This window comes from Alligator sinensis, unplaced genomic scaffold (assembly GCF_000455745.1).
Source record: "Alligator sinensis unplaced genomic scaffold, ASM45574v1 scaffold928_1, whole genome shotgun sequence".
Lineage (NCBI taxonomy): Eukaryota > Metazoa > Chordata > Crocodylia > Alligatoridae > Alligator > Alligator sinensis.
This window is the reverse complement of record NW_005842229.1, coordinates 524316-537382: the sequence shown is the minus strand read 5'-3', so window position 1 is coordinate 537382 and position 13067 is coordinate 524316. Positions and strand designations below refer to the sequence as shown.

General features: G+C 41.5%; 1 protein-coding gene across 3 annotated transcripts in view; it reads left to right on the top strand.

Moving 5' to 3' along the window:
* Positions 1 to 13067, top strand: part of RANBP9 (RAN binding protein 9) — a 75480-nt gene that overhangs the window by 14941 nt on the left and 47472 nt on the right. For all 3 annotated transcript variants that reach the window (XM_025208441.1, XM_006027248.3, XM_025208442.1), the window contains one exon: positions 5356 to 5467. In XM_025208441.1, coding sequence (XP_025064226.1) covers positions 5356 to 5467 — 112 coding nt within the window. Of the gene's footprint in view, positions 1 to 5355; positions 5468 to 13067 lie in introns of those variants that run through there.

Below are 13067 nucleotides of genomic sequence, written 5' to 3'. Positions count from 1 at the left end.
TAGGGGGAAGGGATGGAAGGCAGCAGCACTAAAACAATAACAGGAAGCCAGGCCTGTCTGCTCTTCTTGGGATTCCACCCCCTCAGGAGTTTACATGGGGGTGAGTGGGGTGGGGGGTGTGATTCAAGTTCATTCCCCCCCCCCTCCCCACTCGCTTGCTGCATGAGATCCTGGGAGGAGAAGGGGGAAGGTAAAAGAGTCAGAAATGGCCTGTGTTAAGCAAAGGGTTCTGGAGGGAGAAGAAAGGAGACTGAGCAATTCAGAAGCAGAAACGTTCTTTTTTTTTTTTTTGTCTAGGAAGAGCAAGGACCCCCCCCCCCCGGGCATCCAGCCAGGGGTAGGCCTCTGAGGGGTCTTGAGCGGGAAGATTAGGATTTAAGACGTAAAGCAAAGAATATTACAGTTTATGCTGTGGTTTCCCATGATTTGCTTGCCAGATTGGCAGCAGCAAAGGTATAAAATATTATACTCATGTAGGTCAGCAAGCAGCAACAATAGAGCAGGCTGTAAGTGTTGGTTGTTGTGAACGTGTCATAGAAGCCATAAGGGTATGAGTTCACCCTGACCTATTAAAAAAGGGCGCGCGCAGGCACGCAAACTCACATCTGGTGTTCTAGGCCCAAGTCCCAAGTGCTTCGGATCAAAACAACTTCTGAGTTGGCTTCAGGGGGAGGTCTTTGGTCACAGTGTAGTCAAACTAATGTAGAAGAAGGGGAAAACCCTTGTGATTACCCTTTCTCTAAGTTTACAGTAGTGAAATTGAAGTGAAATCTTGATAAACATGTTACTGTTTAATCAAAGAGGAGGAAAATGGCAACACAAACATACAAATGGTAGGATTTGGCCGCTGTGAAAGGATTTGATGTACTTTGCAAGGTATTCTACAAGAGGCAGGGCCTAATGTGTATTGTACGAAATACTTCATTCAAATAATATTTAAGTTGCAGACTTGCAAAGCTAGTAAATTCAGAGTTGATGACTTATTATGGCCTTCTGGAGGACCCTAAGAAGGAAAGATATGTTTTGTAATATTAAACTTTGAATTTCCTGACTTCTTTTCAGGTATTTATGACCTTGGCATTTTTAGAAGTATATTATAGTTGATCTTGTTTGACTGTTAAGTTTTTCATCACGTGCATGTAGCTTTCTGCCAAGTTTGCTCACTTGTTTTGCTGTGATTTTCTAAAATGGTGAGCTAAAAACAAATAAATAAGGAATCGTTCTGGTCTGTTGGCTGCCTACAAAAGTACATTTTTATGTTTGTTTTTTTTTTCTTGCTTTACCTGTCATCTCCCCCCCAGTCTCTAAAAGTTAAAACCATATTGCTGCATCTTGTTGCAATTTCTTTGAAGAAATAATGAATGAATGTTAAACATTGGCTATGCTGATTACCCGACATGTTCACTGCCTACAGAGATCGAGGCCATAGAAATACATTATGTAAGCTGGGACACTTAAGTAATTAGTGACAACTAAAGGGAGCCTCACCTAATAAGAATGTAGGGGGAATGTTGGCTAGTTCTTTAGTAAGTCGACTTGGAGATTACCAGACTAACACATAGGTATGTGGATCAGAAAAGGTGGTCTTAGAAGGGTAGCCTCTCTTCTAACTGCAAACATGCTGTTGTTTAAAGCAGTGAATGGCTCCTTAAAAATTGAACTTTTCTCCCCTTTTATCCTGAATCTTAATGGAGATAGGTACTGCTGCAGCTTCAGGAAGAAAACTTTCAGAATCTCTCTGATTTTGTAAAGTGCTGGAACTGGCAATACATCTGTGGCTATCTGGGCAGTGGGAAAAGAACCGGAAGTGGCATTGCTTTTGATAAAGATTTTGAAACAAATGTGTGGGTTGTTGGGTGGAAATCTGTGGGATCTTCCACCAGCATCCTTGAAAAATAGATCCAGTCAAGAAGTGGATAATGTTAAAAGCAATGATTCCATTAGTCTTGTTGATTCTTGGATGCGTTTATTCAGGCTTCCTTTGCTCGTGTAACATTCTGATAATAGAAATGGCTTTTTTTGGAGGTAGTTGCTCCCTATCTGTGACTGACAGGAAGTGCTATTTCTGGTAACATCAGTGCTTTTTTTTCCTAGCTTGTTTCCCCTTTCCATTCTACCTTTTTTCTTCTTTTTACTTCCACTGTAGTTTAATGTCCTAAGTTTGTCTTTCTGACTGGAAAATGTATGTCATATTGGAGTTAAAGGTAGCAACCACTTGAGTGAGCCATCCAAAAAAAAATGTATGTACAGTCTGCAAACTGCATGCTGACATACAGACATGTGCACACAGGCATGTGCGCACACATACATATGCACACGTACGTGTGTATATGCGTGGATGTGTATGCATGTCACTATGCAGTTTGCAGACTGTATTTTGCCCACCCAATCAAGGAAATGCAATATCTTGAAATCCTAATATACTTCTGTAACATTACTGTACAAAAGAGCTGCTTCTCAGTTTGTAGCCTGTTCTTTGTTTTTTCCAATCGCTTAATAATTTCAATCTACTGCTTTATTTGGGTGCTTTGTGCCTGAAATCTTGTCTTGCCTCTCTCCCAATTGCATAGTTTCTCCAGTAAAGATACTGCCAAAGAACTCTTGCTTCTGTCATCATGTCAGACAAAAAAGTCTTATACAATTTTTGAATAAATGGACTTTGCTGGGATTCCCCCTCCCCCCAGTAAATACAGGTATTTCTGAGTGGCTTCCAGTGTTGGGTTAAAAAATCTTCTAGTTTTATCTCCACTTCTAGGTGCTTCTTCACATTTGTCTAGTAGACAAAATAGGGTTCTGATGGAAATAACCCTATATGAGCTTATCAAGAGCATTTTAAATTAATTCAGTAACATTTTGGAGAAACCGAGATGGATCTACTTTACTGTACCAAATATAGCCAAGGCAGCAATACAGAGGCCTATTTTGTACAGTTAAAGCAATCACAGAAATTGAAGTCACTGAGTAACTGCTTACAGGTCTTGATATTTTTAGTCTGAGTAAAACCTTTCCCCTGTATCCACTTAAGTTTCTGTTCAATTTTTTTAGCCGATTTATAGCTACCTGCAGTTTCCCAATAACATTAGTCATTTTAAACTATATTTACCTAAAGTATGTATTTACAAATTAATAACATAGGATCATACATCCCGGTAATTTTGCCAAGGAGATCCCTTTGACTTAAGTAGGGTTAGTTAATGTTTATGGAGTTACTCATTTATATGTTTATAGCATTGGGCCTTAATATTAGGTTTTAAAAACTAAAATAATTTCTGTGATTATCACTACCTTATCTCTGTTTTAGCTGGCTATTTCAAGTGTATGGTGTTTAAATTTAGCTTATTTTTAATACTAATTTAATTTCAGAGGGAAACTTCTGTTTCTAAAGACCTTATGATATCTTTTTTAATAAAAGTTAATTAATATCACTAACAGCTGTTAAAATAACTTTTTATTTATAAAGTGAGTTAGTCTCAGTTCTTTGATCAAAGTGTTTGCAGGTTTTTATAAAGACTTTGAAGTAAAATTAAAATTTACAGGAAGGTAGTGGAAATTGCTGTGTAAGACTCTTGCAGAACACTTTTTTAATGATGAAAAAAGGCTTTTAGTCTTTAATCTTTCACACACTTTAAAAATTGTCATCCTATTATAGACTATATCTTAAACTCTGTAAAAGTCTTACTATTGAAAACTTCTACTTCAGGTAACGTAGAGAAAAATGTTGGGAGGCTTTATGGGGTGCTCCTTGCAATGTTTAAGATCCAACTGACTGCATTTCTTGCATTTTGAATTTACTATCAAAGTAGTAACTACAGACCATCTAGAATAAGCATATTTTTAAAATTAGAGGCTACTTTATAGGTTAGAAAAGAGATCTTTAAAAAGGACAGCATCTTGAAATTTAGTCAGTTGTCCAAACCCATTTTAGTTTTGGATATCATTGGATAATAGTAATAGATTTGCAACCACATTTTCCTATTTTTTTAAATGTTTTCCTCCTCCTCCTGTTTTGGGAAATTTGATTCAATAGTTTAGTGAAAACAGTGAAACTACAGGAATTTCCATAAAATATGCAAAGAGAAGTACAGGAATATTTTCCTTTAATTTATCTCTTGGGTTTTTATTTTTAAATGTTAGGAAATATTTATTTTTATTTTAGGGATTAAGTGATATCTAAACAGGGATGTCTGAATTAATGTTCTGTTCAAGGATTCAAGAGGCCCCTTGAACGTTATGGCTGCTTTATGGTCCGGGGACTTCTGTATAACTAAGAAAGGCAACCTGATTCATAACAGTTTAATAATGAATCATTGGCACTTGAAAACAAAACAAACTTATTCTGGGATTTCTTAGGCTGTAGGTTTGCTTATTATTTTGAGGGATTAAATCTGGGGAAAAATCTTACTAGGAGTAAGAAATTCAGTAAATCTCCATGGTCTTGTTTTGAGTACAGGCAGGAGCAAATATGCGTCTTTTTCCTTTGTTAAGACTTTGTGAACCAGTTTGTGTCTAATCTGTGGCCACAGGAAACAGATGAAATAAAAGCTAAATATATAAAGTCTTAAGAAATCAATGTTTCATGATTAAGCCATCGTTAGAGAAAATGAAGAGGTTATTAATGAAGCATACTGAAGTAAGCAATGCAAAAGATGCTAGAAAATAAACACAGTTGCCGAGGCCCTGAAGAGGCTAACGTACTGAGACTAGGACTTCTTTTAGGAACAGCACTGATAAGTGTCTGCTGTTCTTGCAACAATAGGAGTAATGCCTACATTCATTTTTGTAGGCTTTAGTGGTTAATGAATTGTTGTAATAAAAGAAATTCAGAACATGGAAATAAGTTGCTTACTGTGCATATTGTAAAGCAACTGACAGATATGTCAAAGGACAGCAATAAAATCTCTTGAAATTTTCTAAAGAAATAGAAATATACTGAGCAGTAAATGATACAGCACAGTTTTAATAGTTCAGTTGATAAAACTAAGTAAACACTGTGCAACTGGAGCCAGGCAGTATTTTCAAGTGGACTTCTGTCAATCTTATATACAAATTATATTAAAACAGATTGAATCTTGCCTTTTAATCATTTGCCTTATAATAGCAAACCTCTTATAAGTAGAATACACTGAATGATCTGTTGGCATGTTTAGACAAGTGACAATGGTAAGCACATTCTAGAGCACCTTCGTAAGAACATAGCTTCACATGCTGTGTTCCATCAATCAATTTAACCAGACTTTTCAAGTACGTGCAACTGAGTCACTTATTCTGAGTGTTGGTTTGTGCACTGTCAAATTACCTTGTGCATTTTCATTTCAGCTGGAGTTTAAGTTTTTAATATGACTGATTATTTTGCAGGTCATGGAAAAACCCCAAAAGATGCTGCCTCAGTTCGCGCCACACATCCTATTCCTGCAGCCTGTGGAATATACTATTTTGAAGTTAAAATTGTCAGTAAAGGAAGAGATGGGTAAGCACCAAATGTATTTATTCATAATACTGTTTGACATATTTTTCTGTCAGTTCCACATCATCTATCTTTTATCCATATGATCTTACTAAATTTCATTTGGGTTATTTAATATAAGAAACACTTGATGGCAACTAGGGACTAAATGGATTAGGTGATTAACAATGATGCATAGGGTGATTCTGTATCTTGCCACTTCACATTTAACTTGATTCATTAGTGACCAGAAATTACCCTCTGACATCTGACAGTCTGTTAAGTCAGCTAGTGGTCTTAGTTCTCTTCCCAGTAGATAACTGTTCACATCATTTAAAGAATAAACCATAATTAGTTTCTTTGTTCATGCTTTTGGGTGAGGTTCTGGGGATTGAATGGCTATAAAAAGTGAGTGTGCACTTTACCTTTTATAGATGTAGCACTTCCATGATAAGCTAAAGGCATATTGTCAACTTAACTGCTGGGAAACTTACACATCTGCTGCCCAACGCTGTCTATTATGTGGTGACACACAAAAGCTTTCCTTGCCAGAGCTACTGATCCAGCACCTTATATGAGTACTCTATTCATTCTGAAAAGTAAACAATATTTGTAAAACTAGTGGCTAGCAAACTGTAGTTGAAAACATTTCAAATGTTTAACTGTTTTGAGTAGACAGCAGTCATCCTTTTGAAACACCAGGAGCTCTCTCAACATTTGTTAAGTACAGCTGCTGTTTTCCAGTCTTTATAAATGTCAAGGGCCTCTCTTGTGCATCACTTCTTTTAGGCTTTGTTGCCCTCAAGGTAATTGGAGGTCAGTTTTTCCTAAATTAAGAGATGTGAAGGTTTATCTGAGAAAAATCCTGAAGTTTTAGTAACAACATCTAGAAAAAGGAGAGGATTTGGCAAACCTGTCTCCTCATATGAGGGATATGTCCTTCATTTTTTTTTCAATAGGCAGGGGAATTTGTGGTCCAGAGACAGTCTGCTATAACATTTGATTAAGCTGATAAAGAAGCAAATATCTATTCTTGTATTATCTGTAATATGTGCATTGTGACTGAATGACTTAGAGGTCCTAGGCAAGGTGCGGCTTTCTTGTGATAAGTACTGCACAAAACATTTAGAAGTCTCTAAGGTGCCCAGAAGTTTTCATCACAATTTGTTTTTGGTTAAGATATCCAATACAATGTCCTTCTTTGTCCCTTTGCTTTTGCTTAGCCTCTTTCTCAGTGTTTCACAAATCTTTCATAGGTTTCATAGACATTGGGGCTGGAAGGGACCTCGGAAGATCATCAAGTCCAGCCCCCTGCCCAAAGGGCCGGAAGTCAGCTGGGGTCATAGGATCCCAGTGAGATAAGCATCCAGTTTGCTCTTGAAGGTGTTCAATGTAGGCGCTTGAACCACCTCCGGTGGCAGGCTGTTCCAGACCTTGGGGGCTCGGACAGTAAAGAAATTCTTCCTTATGTCCAGCCTGAAACGATCTTGTAGTAGTTTATGACCATTCGACCTAGTCGTCATCCCTTGGGGCGCTCTGGTGAACAAACGTTCCCCCAGATACTGGTGGTCACCCCTGATAAACTTATAGGTGGCCATCAGATCACCCCTGAGCCTGCACTTTTCCAGGCTAAAGAGCCCCAGGGCTCTCAGCCTGTCATAGTAGGGTCTGCTTTTGGAGGCTTCCAATTCAATTTGGAGAGATTAATGGGTCTCCTGACTCGATTCAAGTTGGATTCAGAGATTCAGCTGCCGAATAAGGCCAAATCTCCTCCAAATTGAATCAGCAATTGAAGCTTTGCACAGCCCTAGTGGTCATAATTAGAACTTCTATATTGCAATCACTTCTGAGGCAAGAGAACAGGATTCATTTCTCTTCCCCCACTTCAAGGCAGGGAACCATTTTGACAACTCCAAAGATTTTTTTCTTTTCATTCCTTTGCTTTTTCTTTTAAGTTTGGACAACACTGATTGCCAAATTCAGGCATATACTGAGTGTCAAATGAAACATGGGAGCATGAAATCAGATACAGGCCTTCTCTGTCTACTAAATAATTCATAATTCAATTTTCACAAAAACAGGAAGGAGAATGATCAGAACAAGATGGTGATTTCAGTTTGCAATGAAAAATGTTAAACTATGAAAGCCTAGATTACATGTGGTAAAAAACAGAGATCATCTTAGATCTACTAAATAAAAAGTAAGCCTGAATACAGGTCAGGGCAAAGCCATTCACCATTCTGTAATGCAGAAAATCATAGGATCAGTGGAAAGTAGGGCTGGAAGGTACACTGCAAGGTCATCTAGTGCAGCCCCATGCTCAAGGCAGGATCATCCCTAACTAAACCATCCCAGCCAAGCTTCTGTCAAACCTGGTCTTGAAAGTTTTCAGGTATGGAGATTCCACAACTTCTCTAGGTAGACCATTCTAATGTTTGACCACCTTCATAGGTAGAAGGCTCCTCTCCCCATCTCCAACCTAAATTCCTTTTGCTGCAGGTTGAGGTCATTGCTCCTAGCCCTTTGCCCTTTGACCACAGAGAATAATCTATATTAGGGACAGGCAATTATTTTGGGCAGAGGGCCACTTACTGAGTTTTGGCAAGCCATTGAGGGCTGCATGACAGGCAGCCCAGGGCAGATTAATATTAAATTTTCTAAATTTTTTAGGGGCCCTGCGGGCCGGATAGAATAGCCTGGTGGGCCACATCTGGGCCCTGGGCCACATTTTGCCCACCCCTGATCTATATTCATCCTCTCCAGAACTGCCCTTCAGGTATTTAACCCTTCATATCAACTCTTGCCCCACACCCAGGGTCTTCTGTTCTCCAAAATAAATAACCCTACCTTTTTTATTCTGTCTTCATACATCATGCTTCCCAGGGCTTAATCATTTTTCTTACTCTCACTGAACTCTTCGCAACAGGTCCGCATCCTTCTTCAAGTGTGGGGCAAAAAACTGGGCACAGTACTCTGTATGAGATTTCACTAGTGCCAAATAAAGCAGAGGGATCATTTCCTTTGATTTGCAAGTGACATTTCCTCCATTTCAGTCTAATTCACTTATATTAACATTTCACTTTTTTCCTACTCTGAAGAATACCTATAAACTAAACAAGATTTTCTAGATTACAGTATCATCATCAATGTATGCACCACTGACTGAGCCAAACCATGACTCTCTCAGCTCACAGAATTAAGAGTATTTAGAACATCTCATATGGATAGAAGATAGTGGGCACGTCTACATGAGATGCCACTGCACAGAGGTTACAGTGCATTTATTTAGTACTTGATTATACTCGTATACAGTAACTCTGGTTACGGTGCATTTATTTAGTACTTGATTATACGAGTACTAAAGAAATGCACCATAACCAGAGTTACTGTACAGTAGCCTGGTGAATGCCTTTTAACTAACACTACTGTGCAGTAGTCTAATACTGGACAGTAACATTCACACTGTTGGTGCTGTGATGTGCCACTGCACAGTATTATTCGGCTACGGTGCAGTTAACGTCTTGTATAGATGCACCCAGTGCTCTACAATGAGAAACAAAGTGTCTGTTTGTGGCTACCTCTGCAATCAGAATCAATGACAGGTGACATAGAAGGCCTATCAGAAAAGCAAGCCCTCTACCTAAAGAGTGAAATCACACTCCAAACAGAAATTTGTCCTCAGGTATTGGGCAACAGGGTTTTCATAACTTATATAACAGAAGAAAAAACTGCCAACTGGAGAAAAATTAAAAAGCTGTCAAAAAAAGGAAGATAGGGCAAATAATCATACTCTCTTGCAAAGAAACTACCAAGATAGAGTGCTCTTGCAACCAAATCTAATTTATTTTATGTAACTAAAAGATATTGAGCTACATGTCAAATAAATTAAAGGAAATAATAGATGTTAATATCAGTAGACACTTTATAGCATGATAAAGTTGCTCTCCTTGTCTACTGTAGAGGATGCTGAAGGTGGAAACAGACAGAAATCACCTGACGTCTCATTTGTGCTGCCATAACATGTTTTACGGTGACACAAAGCCAGCAGTGGCGGTAGTCCCCCCGTCCCCCAGCAGGCTTAGTTTAAAGCCCGGTGGAGCAGGTCAGCCAGTCTGGCTGCGAAGAGCCTCTTCCCTAGGGGAGAGAGGTAGAGGCCATCTCTTCCCAGCAGCTTGCTGCCTCTCTCGCCAAAGAGCGGCCTGTGGTCATGAATGCCAAAGCCTTCCCGATGACACCAGCACTGCAGTCTTTGGTTGACCACGTGGATCCTCCTCTCCCCCCTCAGCCCATAGCCTGAGACTGGGAGGATCGACGAGAACACCACCTGTGCCCCCCAGACCCTTTAGCCCCGCTCCCAAATCCCTGTAGCGTCTTATGACCCGGCTGGGAGCGCTCCAAGCTGTCATTAGTACCCACATGAATAAGGAGCATGGGATAGTGGTCTATGGGTTGAAGGAGCTTTGGGATCCTCTCCGCAATGTCCCGGATGCGGGCCCCCGGGAAGCAGCAGACTTCCCGGGCTAAGGGGTCGGGGCGGCAGATTGCCCCCTCAGTCCCCCTCAGGAGGGAGTCTCCCACAACAAACACCTTACGTTTTGTCTTGGGGAGAGCAGGGGCGGTAGCTGCAGTTGGGCCCATGTTGCTTGTGGGAGCCGGCAACTCAGCAGGCTCTGCTGGAGCAGCAAGAGGTGCGTACCTGTTGCTCAGCTCTGGCGGGGCAGGGGCCTTGGTGCGGCGGGCTTTAGGGCCCTTGACCACCTTGGTCCATGCCCCTGGCTGGGCAGATCGGGAGGTCCCAGAGTCCTCCTTGCCTCCTAGAGGTGATAACTAACTTTTTCTTTTTTCTTTTGGTCAAAAATTGTCTCAGGATATGTTGAGGGAAGAACCTGTCAGTGTCACTTCCCTGAAGTAAGAAAAAAAAATCTCTAGATAATCATTTGCACTTGCTGCTGCTAGCTGGTTTACCCATTTATCTCAGAGCATACAGCTGCTCAATGTCTTGGTCCTGCTCTGATTAAAATACCGTACTATCAGAAGCTATCTCTGAGGGAAATGTTTTCTTTATACAAAAATCTTACCATGGCTCTAATTACTTTTATACTTAATCTTGGAATTCCTGCTTTTCCCCCCTATTTTAAAGTAAGCAAAATCAGTCACCATTCTTTAGGTGAAAACTTTGTCATCAACTTATGTAATAAAGTATTTTTGGTATTTTCCATTACTTATGCCTCTTCCCTTCTGTTACCATTATAGTACTGCTGCTGTTGCTGAGTAGAACCTTCTGTTGAGCTGTAGTGAGGCTCTTGTCTCTTTCATGGAGTTTAGAACTTAGTAATGTGTGCACACATTCAGAGATCAGAATGTTTAAAAGGGATATTTACCATTAAATAGAGACTTATTTTTAAAAAATTGCATCCTTAGCCTGAGAAATGTCACTTTTGGAGCCTTCCTATTACTTCCTAGATTTTTCTGATTCACTGGTCCATTTAGGACAATGCCACTCAAACATTCTGGCCAAAGGGAGGCAGTTATCAAAGGTCTGATGGGATTGTAAAGTAGAAGCTGCCTTTAAAATGGCAAAATGTGTTCAGGGCTCATATTACAAATTGGTTATCTGTAGGATTTCCACAGCTTGGGCTGCAAGGTTTGTACAAATATTAGATAAAAGGAGATATGAGAGAGGACATTTCTTTTAATTAATATCACCTACTTACCCTGTTCCCACTTGGATCTCAGTATTTTAATTTGCAGTGTCACCTTTTAGACTGCAGTCAGGATTTCCTTATTGGCTGCTGCCATTACAGTCTGTTTGGCAGTTTCCACGTTGCTCCCATTGGGTGAATTGTATACCATGAGGGCAGTTCTGATAGTGTTCTTATAGTTGGGTAAACTTCTGTTTGGGATAACCTGCCTTAAATCATAGAATCCCTTAAGCTCTGGTAGAAGGTGAGTTCTGAAAATCATTCGTGTTACTGTAGGGCTTAAGAACCCTCATCGTGGGCCAGAGCTTCATTTTTAATGCTACGAAAGGGCTGAACAAAACTATCCCTGCCACAAAGAATTCATAGTCTAAAAATGAGAGAGAGTAGATAGATACAGACCAACAGGAGGCACAAGGAGACTGTCAGCAAAATAAGCACCACCACGCACCATCCCGCTCTGCTGCGCAGGCAACACACATCCAGCCAGACACAGGGGCCAGGGGAAGCTCGCATGCGGCAGTTCCTGGTACTAAGTATTCGGCCACGCACCAACACCCCCCACTGCGTCCGGCCGCTGGAGGTACACTGATCCAAAAAATTTGAAATCTTTTGGAAGTTTGAAAATTCCCTGTTGTAGGGGATTGATTCAAAGTAGGGTCTGAGGATGCAGAGAGGATTGGCATAAAAGCGAAGTAGTTTGTGTTTGATGCATTAGATATGGTGGAGCCAAAGGAATATCCTCGGGTCCAAGGTTGGATACACAACACTGATCCAATGTCTTATGACTTCAGTCCTTCTAAGACAGTGGTGCTGGCCCAGTGTGCCAGATGATTAAAGCAGGGCTCATAACGTGGGTCAGAATGAATCCTACACACCAGGATTGGGCCCTGAGGCCTGGCAATGCTCCCTCACTCTGCCTGCCTGCCGGGCTTGGGTCCTGGGGGCCCAGTCCAGCCCATAGGGTCAAAGGTTCCCTCTATTGGTCTAGAGCAGAGCTTTCCAAACTTTTCATGTTGGTGACACACTTTTTAGACATGCATCATTTCGCGACACAGTAATTCAGTTCCAGGGGAGGGGCCAAGGGAAGCAGATGCGAGTAAAGGAGCTCCACGGTGCCCTTCCGCAAAATTTTCTGCATTTCGCGCGACACACCTACACACTGCCGCCGACACACTAATGTGTCGCGGCACACAGTTTGGAAAGCTCTGGTCTAGAGATTTGGCATCAGGGGAGTGGTACTACCATTTCCCCCACCACCAAATTCTAAACCTATGGGGAGCCCTGCAGAGGCTAGAAGTTGAGCACCCATGTTCTAATAGGTAATATTTTTAGAGGTGGATTGGCACTGATAAAAGGAAAATTTACGGTATTGGCAATCGACTCTTTTTGGTTGATGTGGCTGATAATGTCACTGATAAATGCCTCATGCATGTGCGCAGCTGCAGTGCAGTACGCAGGTGACCAGGAGCATAGGCTGGCAGTGTGGAGAGCAGTGTTGGGCTGGTAAGTCTGTTGTGGAGGAAGGGGCAGAGGGAGGGAAGAGACATGGGGTGGGGGCAGATTGAGGCTCTATGGTGAGGGAGGGAGTGGGACTGAGGCAGGCACTGCCCAGCTGGGGTAGGGTTGGGCATGAGACAGAGCTGAAAGTGGCTTGTCCAGAGGATGGTGGGGAGCTCTTGCGTCTGCACGCACCCTGGGAGGGCATGGGAACATGTTCCTTTGGATCTGTGCGCTGGGCAAGGGCCAGCTGCCACTGGGGTTGGGGCTGCACTGAGTTCTTCCCAGTGTGGGGGTTGGGCCAAGCTGTGCTTAGGGCAGATGGTGGTAGCGCTTGGAGGGAGGCTACTGGGCGGGGAGGCTGCAGCCATCCCAAAATTTGCTGTAGCCTCCCTTCTAGCATCTCCACTGCTGCCTGTCCTGAG